Source organism: Podarcis melisellensis (genome assembly GCF_964234715.1).
Source record: "Podarcis melisellensis genome assembly, chromosome: 15".
NCBI lineage: Eukaryota > Metazoa > Chordata > Lepidosauria > Squamata > Lacertidae > Podarcis > Podarcis melisellensis.
Window position 1 is genome coordinate 41,386,678 of NC_138532.1, and position 13,241 is coordinate 41,399,918.

General features: G+C 46.3%; 1 protein-coding gene across 1 annotated transcript in view; it reads right to left on the bottom strand.

The window, feature by feature from the left end:
• Positions 1-13,241, bottom strand: part of NXN (nucleoredoxin) — a 66,298-nt gene that overhangs the window by 6,426 nt on the left and 46,631 nt on the right. Inside the window, exons 5-7 of the mRNA XM_081890538.1 lie at positions 13,100-13,206; positions 7,622-7,801; positions 1,225-1,349 (exon numbers count right to left, since the gene is read on the bottom strand). Coding sequence (XP_081746664.1) covers positions 1,225-1,349; positions 7,622-7,801; positions 13,100-13,206 — 412 coding nt within the window. The remainder of the gene's footprint in view (positions 1-1,224; positions 1,350-7,621; positions 7,802-13,099; positions 13,207-13,241) is intronic.

The following is a 13,241-nucleotide window of genomic DNA, read 5'->3' on the forward strand; positions in this document are numbered from 1 at the left end:
CTGGCTGCAGGAACTTCCTGCAGCCAATCAGAAGCTGCACTTTGGTTTCTGAACGTTCGACTTCCAAGGTACGGCTGTACATGAGAAGCCCTGATGGCTTTCTCAATCCTTACAAACCAACCTGCAAAAGGAGGGCCAGTATTAATTTTTGCAGATTGGGGAGGCAGGTGGAGGCCTAAGTTAACAGTCTGTAAAGCCTCGCTTGCTCACTGACAGCAGGCAAAATGCTAAAGTTCCCGTTTCTGGACTGAACCACGTTAGACTAGATACAAGAAGGGAAGGGAACACATGGTCAAATGCTCCTCCAGACTAAATTTGTTCCACATAGAAAGCTAGAATATCAGGGAAAAGGGGTCTAGCCTAAGCTTCTCACCCGATAGGCAAGGTTTCCGTTTATTCATTGAGAAAATATTGAACTGTATGAAAGCCACAACCATGAATTGTAATCTGCGATGGTATATTCTACAGAGGACTTCTATTTGATAACTTGCTGTTGGCATGATATAGGCCTTAGTCAAGCTATTATCTGCAAGTATTGCAGGAAGGAGGGCAAGGAAGCGCATCTGTAAAATGAGGATAGTAGTACTTTCCTACCTTGCAAGAAAGTTGTAAGCCTACCTAGAAAGTTCACAGCTGGCCTGAGATTTGAACCAGCAGCTTTACAGCTCGCATTCTTTGACTCTGGGATAGCAGTCATGGCTTTGCCTTAAGCAGCATGGGTGGGGAAACTCAGATCGGCCCTCAGGGCTTCCCTATCTGGCCCTCAGTCCTCTCCCTAGGCCACATCCCCTCCCCTCTGTGAGTGTGCAGAGAGTGAGACACCTCTGACTTTGGTGCAGCTGGAAAGTAACTTCCTCTACAAATTTATGCTGCATCCTTTGCTCCGCTCACTCTGGCCTCGCCCCAAGCCTGTGGCCCTTAGAAGATCACTGAGAAGAGAATGTGGCCCTTGGCTGATGACACTTCCTTTGCCTCTCCCCTGGGGAATGCTGGGTCTTGTAGGCTGGTGAGGATGCTGAGTTGTTAAAGAAACCTTGCCCCTTTCCCAGGGTGCACTGGGGAAAGGGGCAGACGGCCTAGTGTTGCAGCTTTCAGCTTTTAACACAGATGCCCTCCCTAAGAGGAATCAGCAGCCCAAATACATTAGCAGTCAATTATGTCGCGTGCCCATGCAAGACCCACCCCTTTCCCCCACTGCCGCGGCTCCCCGTTCCCTGGCCGTACCTCTCCAGCAACAAAAAACAGCAGAGGAGCCTCTTCATCTTTGGCTTTGTATTTGGCAATTATTTTCTCGGCAATGGGCTGGATCAGCTGCTTGGCGGCCTCGGACTCCCCGTCGTCGTCAGAATCTGCAGGGCAAGAGATGTGGAGGAAAAATGATCTGCATCAGCTTCAAGGTTCCAGTCCTCACTTTTTAAAAGCAACTCCTGTCGGTGTGTATCCTGGGAGGGCTTTGTGTACGGTGCAGTTTCAGCTACATGGAAGCTGAATGGTACAGCAAAGACAACACCCACACACCCCGGGTGCTTTCTACACTTATGTGAAATTGTGGCATGCATTTGTTACTGGAAAGCATCGAATACACACCCACACACTTCTTCAATCAGCTTAGAACATTATAAGAAGAGCCCTGCTGGTACAGACCAGAGGCCCATCAAGCCCGTGGCCATGCAGCCTGACATCCTGTTCTCACAGGGGCCAGGGAAGCCCACATGGGAAGTGAGGTGCAATGGTGACAGCCCCGTGATTCCCTCCTCCTGGTGATTCACAGGCCTACTGCCTCTTGCACTGAAGGGCACTGACCTGCTCCGAGTTAAGGGCAGCGGTTTGGGGCTTTGACAGTCTCTTTGTCTAAAGCCGGCTGGAATGCGCAGGCCTCGCCCGCAAGAACCCCGAAGGCCAAAGCCACACTGCTGACTCGATTAGGAACGTTTTGAATGTTGCGGTGCTTGTGTCTGGATTGGCTGTGTAATTTCAACCATGGGATGTCAGCTTGCAAAGACCCGTGAGATGAGCTCCCTGTTCCTCTCGCTTTTTAAAAAAATTAAACAGAGAAGAAGAGAGGCTGAAGACACAGACAATCCCACCCACCCTCCGTGTTTGCATTCGGGGAGAAAGACTAATAATGGGATTAATTTTTTTCTCTCCCCTTCTCCCCCCACCAACAAAGCTAATTGGCTGCGCTCCAGCTCCTGTGCCTCCAGGCTGACCTCCCAAGTAGGTGGCAAATATATACGGCACAAAGCTGATTAATAATAGTCACAGATGCAGCTCTGTGTAAAGACACACACACACCCCTCCAAGCTGTTCTGAGGCTCCTGCTGTTTAATTTAAAGGAGGGGGGGTCACGAGGAGAGAGAGATGGAGAGACGGGGGACTGTAAAACGGGGCTTTGCTGTCGGGCTGGATCGAAAGGGGAGGGTGTCCCACAGCTGAAAGGACAGCTGAATTATCTGGGGAACTTTCAGAGCAATTTTAAATGTGTATGTGTGTGTTTGGGGGGGGGTGTCACAGGAAGAAGCCAGGTCCTGCGTCTCATCACAACCCCATGAAAATACTGGCAAGAATGCATGATGTGGTCCTGGCTCCAAAATTTAGATTCCAGGGAATCTAAAGCTTCTTTTTTTAAAAAAAATAAATCAAGTTTCTAGTCCATTTGGGTGCAAAGATGTTCAGAAAACATGGGAGCAATGCCTGCTGGAAACTCAGAAGCCACAGGGAGGGAGGGTGTCATTTTTGGTATTTAACTTAATCCAGCAGCAATTCAAGTGTCAGAAGGCACCTGTAACCTGCCCGTTGATTTTCACAATGACTGTTTCAAAAGTCCCTTGTCCCTATCCCTTTTTGTTGTTGTTGTTGTTGTTGTTCTTGTTAACTTTGCTGCATTTAATGTGCATTCTGCAGCTGACCTCCCTTGCAATGTTTAATTTCGATTTAATTGTGTTGTTTTGAATGTATACTTCATATTTGACTTTCTTCAATCATGTTTCATTCTGGATTGTTTTATTTGGTGTTTAAATGTGTTGTAAACAGCTTTGAGATTCCCCCCCCCCTTAAAAATAGAAACCGGCATAGAAATGAAAATAATAATGATAATGATAATGATAATGATAATAATAATAGCAGTAGCAGCACCTGAAGAGGAATTTCAGGAGCCAGAGTGGTGCAGAGGTGAAGGGGGGCAGCTGTAGAACAGCAAGATCTCTATAGAGGTATAGATGCTGTCAGGTGACAAATCCCATCAGCACCTGCCAGAATGGCCAACCGTCAGGGGATGAAGGGGTTTGCAGCTGACAAAATCTGGAGGAAGCCACAGTGGCTACCCCAATCTAACTTTATTTACTTCGTAAAAAAAATTATATACTACTTTATTTAATGTGGGTTTTTTAAGCACAAACCTCAAAACAGTTTACAAAAAGAATAATACAATAATGCTATAACCCACCTTGAGACCTTAGGGTGAAGGGTGGGTAAACAAATAACCAATAAAATTATCAGTAAAAACCGTTCTCTGAAAAGCATTCGAAAAAGAACTAAAATCCACAATAAGCTAAAAACAGATTAAAACACATGCCAGCATTCTACATGTCATGTCTGGTTTTGTCTAAACCAGAGGTCACCAATTTTTTTCAGCAGGGGGCCGCTCCACTGTCCCTCAGACCTTTTGGGGGACTGAACTATTTTTTTTTGGGGGGGGGGGAGATGAACGAATTCCTATGCCGCACAAATAACCCAGAGATGCATTTTAAATAAAAGGACACATTCTACTCATTTAAAAACACGCTGATTCCCCGACCATCTGGGTCGGATCTGGCCCCTAGGCCTTAGTTTGCCTACCCATGGCCTAAACGAAAAGGTTTTTAGGGGGTGCTGAAAAAAGTACAATGAAGGTGCCTGCCTGATGTCAAGAGGCAGGGAGTTCCAAAGGGTGGGTTTTGCCACATTAAATGATGGATTTCTTACAAAGGCGGAACAAGTATTATGTGGCGTCTGTAATGGTGCCAGTTCCACAGATCGAGGCAATATATATACTAGGGTAAGGCAAAGAAGCTGAAACAGCCTCATCAACCATAGCTATGTGCTAACTCCCATATCGTCTCCTTATTCTTTTTTTCAGAGAGCAGGGTATAAACAAAAATAACATAAAATAAACCATATAAGGAAGACAGAAAAACAATTTCTTTCTTTGAATTGTTGGAATACTTTGTCAGTCTTGTTTGCTACACGGGTAACAAGTAATGAAATAAAAAAGAAATATACTGTATTAAGATTTTTTAAATAACAGGGTGTTATGTATAAACTACGAAGAAGAGCTACAGATGAAATATTAACTGCTGTCATTCATTCAGGCTAATTCAAAACAGCATTTGTGAACCATGTGCTGTTGTAGCTAACGACTGCATTTAAAACTTTGGACTGTCTTGCAGTTTTATTATGTTTACATTATCATTTCAGCACACTTTTATTGTATTAAGGGGCCATTGTCTGGTATTTTAATATGCACTGGTTTAGAATCAATCTGGGGGGAAAGGAAAATATAAAAAAGTGGAATGAAATTGGGTAAACTGAAAGGTTTTCAAATATTCAGCTGAATTAATTGCACAGTTAGCATAGGTTCCTTTTGATATGAGATGGCTGGATTAATTGAATTATTGATCGCCGTGATTATATATATACACAGGGATGGAGAATCACTAAAGCTTTCAGTATACATGTATATATAAATTTATTTTTTTTAAAGAAATGCAGAAACAACAACAGCCCTAAACCAGGAAAAAAAAGAAAAAGGACAAGGTTTTCCCTAGGCAGAGTAATGACAGATACTCATTAGCAGAGGGCTTGACATTTGTCATCATGGCAACAGATAAGAGTTCTAGGTCATTTTCACCCCGCAAGGACACAGCACGATCCACCCTCTAACCGAACCCCTGGAAACAATTCCTGGATTATTTGTTCCCCCCGCCGAATTTCTGCCCCACAGGCAAGCATGGAAGGGGGGGGATGTTATTATGCTGCTGGGATAACTCTCTTCCAGAGTGGTCCATCATTAGCCAGACGGGGCCGCCCTATCAATCATTCCCCACTCACCCGCAGGGAGCGCAACAATCTATTCCCACCCCCGGCTACAAGAGTCGGGTTCCCGGTGGGCTGGAGGACCCTCACGCAGCAGCGCTTTGCTGAATAAATAGGAAGGGTCACAGTGAGCTCAGCTTGAACAGAGAGCTAGAAAGCGGAGAGGAGAGTGAATTACTAGGGGGCAGCGGTGAGGGGGAGAACTAGGCTGAGGAGCAGAGCTGCCCCATCCCAGTAGGACAAAAAAAGACAGCTTTGTCTAAGACCAGAGACTATTGTGTTTGTTTCACATATAACACACCTCAAGAACTGATGATGACACAGATAAAAACGTATTCCACTAAAACGAAGGGAACTGCTATACATGCTTAAAGCCATAATAAATAAAATGATCTATCTGAAGAGATACCTGATCAACAGACATGAATTCTGTTGATCAGGCATCTATTTGGATATATCATTTTGGGTTGTTGTTTTTTAAAAAACAAACAAAACAAACTTACTGTCTCTGTGCTATTTATTTCTGTAATGAAATCCATATACTGTTTGATTGCAACATAGCCTCCATTAAGCACAATCTGTCACATTGATTTTGTTGGACGATATCATTTTGTTTTATTATTTGCATTTAAGCATGTATAGACATTCCCATTCAGAATACATTGCACCTACAGCATTGTGAAAAATTGTATGATTCATTTCGTTGTAGCATTTTAAGCAGCAGCAAGTCTTAATTATTTATCTATCTATCTATCTATCTAGCTAGCTATCTGTATGAGAAACCATTTTTGCCTTTCCCAAAACACTTTTTGGGGAGCTGGGGGGGGGAAGGTAACATTTCAGAGCGAAAGAAACCTCAATGGTGCAATCTGAGTGCATTGAAACCCAGATTTGGTACTGTTACAACCAGAAAACAGGAACAAAATGGCGAGAGCCTAGTTTGAATGTCCATGTGTCTTTGGGTCTGTCTGCCTTCGTGTGTGTGTGCGCGCGCGCCTAAGCACCTCACAAGGGAAGGACACAACTGTGATAAAGGCAGGAGATGTACAGCTTACACAAGCGGCGTTGCAAAAGACGAGCCGTTCCAAGCACTAAACGGTCTCAAGTGTGCGCTCGTGCGAAAAAGCATTTGTGTATTTTCAAGCACTTTGCAGACAAAACAGCGCTTTACAAAAGGTTAAGCGTGAGATCAAATCTAAAGCAAAAGAATTAATTACGTGGGGAGGTGTTACGCTCACCGCCCCCGTTTTCCCCCACGGCCGCCGATACAAACCGAGAACTGTTGGGGTTGGTGGGGGGGCTTAGATGTATGTGCCTTGAAAGAAGCGCAATTGGCCCCGCACTCCAGGGGGGTTACAGACAACCGCATTCAGACACAGCTTGAGTCCTCGGTTGGGTGGAGGGGGAGAAGACTCCAGGGGCAGAAACAGGAAATGGATGAATGTGAGGCTTGGAGTGCCGCCATTGTAAGGGAACTGATCAGGCACAGCATGGCTGCAACAGGGGAACAGCTCATCCGATTAAGGTACCACATCACCGTGGGTGGGTGGCTGGGTGGGGTGTTGCTTGCAGGGGGGAGATGTAGCCACATGCTGAACGGAGATTTCCACTGGGCTGGAAGCCCTAACCTAGATTCAGAACCGGAAACAACAGCTGTGTAGCTAGTGGGAACACACCATGGAAGAGAAGATCGCAGCTGCTGTGCTCTTTCCCGGGATTTCCAAAGCAGGGTGGCCTCCAGATGTTGGACTACAACTTCCATCAGCTCCAGTCTGCATGGCTAACAACCAGGAATGATGGGAGTTATAGCCCAGTGATGCCCAAAGAGCCACTGCTTCCCCATGCCTGGGATTAACACGTCATCCAAGCTCGGGAACGGAGTCACAGTCTCTCCTCCTTGACCCTAGACTTGTCCTATGGCTGCAGGTTGTGGTCACGGAGGAGAAAGCCTAACAGCGACCCCAGGGTTTGGGGAGCACACTAAGCCAGGGATGGGGAACCCTTTTCAGGCTGAGAGCTGCATTCCCTTCTGGACAACCTCCTGAGGGCCACATACTAGAAGTGGGCAGGGGCAGAGGGGAAAGGGGGCAGAGAAAGAAATGCAGATTTTGCCTTTGTATGGTATTCTAGTTTCTAACACATTCACATTCTCTCTCTCTCTCCCTCTCTCCTCTATTCTCCACCCAAGCAAGCAATAGGCATGCTCAGAGTTCAAGGGCACATTTCCAGCCAGGCCCATTAAAAAACAAAAAAACAAGTAGGGTTTGAAACTGACCCATGAGGATCATGGCTTGGAGAGAGTCCCAAGGGCCAGACAGAGGCATATGGAGGGCCACATCTGACCCCCATGCTTCAGGTTCCACCTGGTATGTTGCTTCTGGCTAGAAACAAGGTGTGTGTTGAAATCTTGAGGACTGGAAAACTTCTAAAGCCACTTCTAAAGTTCTCAGGAAGAGAGGTGCTGTTTCTGATCTCTGCAACCTTCCGAGTTGGGGGGGGAGAAGAGGTAGGAGAGGAAGTGGCTGACGCAGGTGGAGGAATCCCTTACCTACGAAGAGGACGAGGCAAGGGCCTTCGTTCAGCTGGACGGCGTTGGAGTCGGTCAGCTCCAGGACGGGTTTGGGGTGCCAGGGGAACTCCCGGCACTCGATGTCGTTCAGCACCTCCACCCGGCCTTGTCGTGTGATCACGTCCCCCTTGGGGTCCAGGATTATGAGGGTTGGGATGCCTGGGATAGGGACAAAGAGAAACAGCAAGGTGAGCCTCTGTGTGGGCAAGGTGCATACGAAGAGAGAGACGGTGACCCTCAGTTACAGAGCATTTGCATGCGGACGGTCCCAGCTTCAATCCCCAGTGGCTGGGCAGGACCCCTGTCTGAAAGCCGGCACTGCCAGTCAGTGCAGGTAACACTGAGCTAGATGGCCCAATGGTCTGATTTGGTATAAGGAAGTCTCTTCTGCTCTGTGGGGAAGAAAACCACAACTTAGTTGCAAAGCTCTTTACTCAGAACCATAAAGAGTGCAATCTTACTGCATTTGCCCTCAGTGATGGCAGCATATAGCCCAATCTGGCTTCTGGTCACTGTGAGAACAAGACCAAATGTTCCAGTGGCCAGCCTCTTCCTACGCTGCCCTCACTTGCCATTTGACTTCGCTTGCCCTCAGTGATGACATCACATAGGCAAATCCAGCCTTTGGCCTGATTCCACAGCTGGACTCTTCTGATGTTAACTTTCACATACTGAAATATTCAGCCAGTTGGGTGTTTCCTACCCTCCTTGCTAGCCTCTTTGGATCTCTGGATTGCTTTTGCCTCTCTTCAGGACCCCTACTGCCCTGATCCCCCTGCTGCCTTGGAAAAAAAAATCTGACAGGTGTCAAGCGATGTCCCGCCTGCAGCCACCACCTGCCACTCAGCTGTCCAGGAATCAGGTTTCCCTAAATTGTGGCTAAACAGTGATGAGCCTGCCTCCTTCTCTAGTAGTCAGAGTGAAACTGATTTCATGTAGGATAGTTAATAAAACTGGGGTTTTTTGTTTTGCGGGGTGAGGTAGGAGAAATTCATTCATGAGCAAGCTCTATATAACACTAAGCCAGAAGGATGGAAGTAACAAGTCAAGAGCGATAGGTGCCGCAGGGCTCAAACCTGCAGCTCACCAGGACAGGAGCTGCTTCCTTGCTTATTGAGCCCCTGCCACGTTGGCCCGTTTCGAGGAGGGACTGACACCCCACCTCACCAGCCAAGGAGTCAGGTGAGCCACAGGATCACAGGAAGCTACTTTACACTGACAAACAGACCACCTTTGCAAAAAGCAAAGTCTTAAGCTTTCATAAGGACTAGGAACTTGCTTTTTAAAAAAGAAAACAAAGTATGCTGTAAGTTATGTGATGAAATGTGGTATATACCAGTGCATTAAGAATGAATGAAAAAATAAATCTGAGATGGATTATTATTTTTTTGAGGTGCTGAAATTGGTGAGCAACAGTTATTGTTTATTTTTTGTGGTGCTTTATAGGCACAGCTGTTGCAATCAAGTTCTCTCAGTCAGCAGACCATGACTCTCTTAATCTCAGGCTCAAGGGTTTGGGCCCCACATTGGGCAAAAGATGCACGCATTGTAGGGGGTTGGACTAGATGACCCTTGTGGTCCCTTCCCCAATTCTATGAGTCCTCTGGTTCTGTTTTAAATTTCAATATAATGTCCTCACCCCTGTCCAAAGAATATGGATCAGGGTTCACAGCCGGCTGTTGCCAGCCAAGTCTTTGCCAGGAATTTGCCCCACAAGCCGGCTGCCTTCAGAGCTTTCAGTTCATTCCCCACATTGTTTGCATTCTTCCTGCAACAGCTGCTTTTGTGCGGTGACCTACACCAAAAAAAACCAAAGTGATGATTCGATACGCAGGGAGAGGGAAATAAATCCCCAAACTGTGTGCTGAGAGGAAAAGCAAATTGAAAAAAAGGCACACAGGAGCACAGCAAAGCTCAGATCTGCTGAGGAGTCTAAGTGCTGCCACTCTGCACGATACCCTGATCTGGAAGAAAGAGGAAGCCAATGACGGTGTCATGGACTAGGACCTGGGGGAAACTGGGTCTCTAATCCCTGCTCAGCCTTGAAACTCTCACTAGGTGGAAATGGGTCAGGCTAGCCTACCTCGGAGGGGCATTGTGAGGATTAAATGGGGAGAGCCATGTAATAATAATAAATAATAGTAATAATTTCAGCTCCATTAGAGATGAGAAAAGCCTAGGGAACATGAAGCATTCAGTACCACTTGGCACAAAGCCAACTATGTTTTATTTAGAACAGACCCACTGAAGAGACACTTGGGCCCATTAATCTCATGGGGTCTACTCAAAGTAAAACTTAGCTGGAGGTAAGCCGAAGTCTTTCATTTCATCTACTTCACACCTGGCTTCAGGTTGGTAGATGTTTGGGTTCCAGCAAAAGAACTCTGACTAATCTTCTTTTCAGGGAATGAATGCAGCCCTCCAGACCTCTCTATCTGGCCCTTGGGTCTCCCTCACAGGTCACAGCCCTCACTGCCCCTGATTCAGTATTTTTGCTGTGCTGGGAATGTGCCATTGAACTCTGAACATGCCTCTTTGCTTGCTTGGATGGAGAATAAGAGGGGTGGGTATCTATAAACCAACCCACTGGGAAAAATTTTTTATTTGATGTTCCACCCACTTTCCCCTCTGGCTCTGCCTCCCACTGGCACACGGCCCCCCAGAAGCTTGTCCAGAAAGCAAAGCGGCCCTCAGGCTGAAAAAAATTCCCTTTTTGCAATTATTTTGGCAACAGGGAACCCTGAACATAGGAACCTAGCAAGTGACCTTCTACAGAGTCAAATCACAGGTCCATCTAGCTCAAGATTCTCGCTAGATGTTATTGGACTCCAACTCCCATCAGCCCCAGGAAGCTTGGCCAACAGAGAGGAATGCTGGGAGTTGTAGTTCAAAGATGGCAGTATACCCCCCCCCCCAAAAAAAGTCTACAGCAACTAGCAATGGAATGGCTCCCCAGGGTCTCAGAGAGAGAGAAGGGTCCTTAACCCACCACCTGCCACCTGATTCTTTTAAAGGGAGATTATGTCAGATGCAGAACTGGTGGCCTTCAGCCTGCAAAACCACATGCTCTATCGGTGAGCTACAGCCCTTCCCAAGGTCAGGGGCTTGTGGGGATGAGGGTGGAGCCCTCCCTTCCCCAGCGCTGTGAATGGGAGCTTTCAGACACTCCCCAAATTAAGCTCTCGGGGTCTGTGTACAATTTCCTCCTGCAGATTTGATTTTCTTTTTCCTTTTGGCAGAAAAAAAATAAAGTTAAAGCAAAAACCACCTCCAGGGCACAAGGCCAGAGGAACAAGAAAGCCTGTCATTTCCCTACTCAGGAAGGAAAACAGAAGCAGACACACGCAGCCAGCTTGGAACATCTCTAGCATAGCCTTCCTTAGCCTGGTGCCCCTGCCAGGTGCTTTGGACTCACAACCATGTTTTGGGCTGAAGGTGTCCCCCCTACTTACGCGCAACCAACTCATGTGCAGTGCTGGGAAATAATTAAACAACTCCATTCGAACCCAGAAATGGCAGGAGAGAGCTGGAGAGTCCTCGTGACTCATGAGGAGACCCTCCTTGGAGCCCAGAGAGGACATCAGTGGGGGCATAGGAAGCCCCAAGGAGACTGGAGGTACAGAGGGGCTTTGTTTATGCTGCTCAGCCTCCCCATCTAACAACTGATGTGTGGGGTAGCGCAGCAGCTGTCTGGCTGTGTGTCCTCCGGCCTCTGGATGACCCCAATTCTAGTTGTGGATATTTTTGAATACAGTACTTTTGGTATGGATTGAAGAGAGAGCAGCAAAGAGGGTGTTTGGGGGGTGCGCCCCACTTTACACAATTTCACTTATGCACGCAGGGCCCCAGAACGTTACCTCTGCGTTAACTGGGGAGTCGCCTGTATAGCTCCCACCAGCCTTGTCCAACACAGGCCCAAATCTACTCCAAATAGCTCCAGTTTACTTGTGGGAGCTGAGAAAAAGGGGACTTTCGTGCCTCCCTAGCCATGCAAAGCCACAGCCCTTCTTTTGTCCCTTAATGGGAGCCGTAGAGTCAGAAGGTTGCCCTAATTTGCATAGCCGCACCCCTTCCTCTCCCTTTCTTGATCACTCAAAAAGATAAGCGAAGGAGCTTTTTTCTGCTTTCTCTTCCACAGGTCACCTGTCAATAGTGGGTGGGGCCAGAGATGAAGTGGGTAGAGCAACAAATGTGAATGCAAACATTCGCTCTTTCATTCAGCCAAGGAAGAAAGAGGCATCAATCAGTGTTCAACGACACTTTCCCAGGGCAGGCAAAAATATTCAAGGAGGGTAGGAAGAAAGGCTGGGTGAAGGGTGTGGCCTGAGGGGTGTCCAGAGGGCCAGATGGAGAGACCTCAAGGGCCGTATCTCAAACCCAAACCCGAAGTTCCCCACTCCACCTCTATGGAGTGACAACAACATTGAGCCCAGAGATTTGGCAAGTATAAGTACATACAACATTAATATTGTTATTAAATAGAAGACATCTCAAGGGAAGTTTTTAATGGTTGATGTTTTATTATGTTTTTAATATTTTACTGGGAGCTGATTGGAGTGGCTAGGGCAACCCAGTCAGATGGGAAGCATATTATTTATTATTATTATTATTATTATTATTATTATTATTATTATTATTATTAACCACAGGTATTGCTATCTCCTAGTTATTTATTGAAATGTTTACAATTCAGGTGTTTAACAGAGTTAGGTACTTTTGCATATTCTTTGAACCGTTAAATTCCACCCACCCCCAAGATCAAAGGTTCCTTAAGTTGCATTCAAAAATGTAGCATTTTTTAAAAAATGGTTAAATCATTGTTCAGTGTCTTTTGGTTCTTGGCAGGGGTGTATTGGTTTTGAGTGTTTATCATTAACTATTTCATGTTTCCTTAGAAATCCTCTAAGGTCACCAGCAGGGCACAGCGGTAAAAATGACAAAGGGAAACGAGCAAATGACAACAGCTAGGCAAAAGGTAGATCCGAGAAAACCTCCCTCTTGGACAGAGTTAAAAGAAGAAGGAGTAGAATGAGGTGAGGAATGCACAGAATGTAAGATGCTGCCTTCTACTGAGTCAGACCATCAGTCCATCTATTCTCAATAATGTCAACACTAACTGGCAACAGCTCTCAAGGATTCCAGACTGGGACACCTTCCCAGTCCTTCCAGGAAATGTGGGAGATCGAATCTGGAACCTTCCGCAAGCAAAGTTGAGTGTTGTTGTTTTTTACTTTAAGACATTTATAAGAATTTCATACAAGTAAACTTTATAAGAGTTTTACACAAATATTCCAATAACTGGGATATAAGGAAACATGAACATTACATGTCAATACTAAACCTAATCAATGAGCTTTTTATTTTGGCACCACCTTTTCTAGCAAGGGCCACAAGTATGTTATGCACGACACATGCAATCCTAGGAAAGTTAGTTTTCAGAGAGGGTTTTTGTCCCACCTTGGATGCCGTAGAGCCGGTTGAGACGCGAGCGCCGAGAATCATCAGCATACGGGACGGCTAGCCAGGGCATCTCGCTGAAATACTGCTTGAATGACTCCTCCGACCTGGAGGGGGCGAAGCAAAAGGAGGCAGCCTTTTA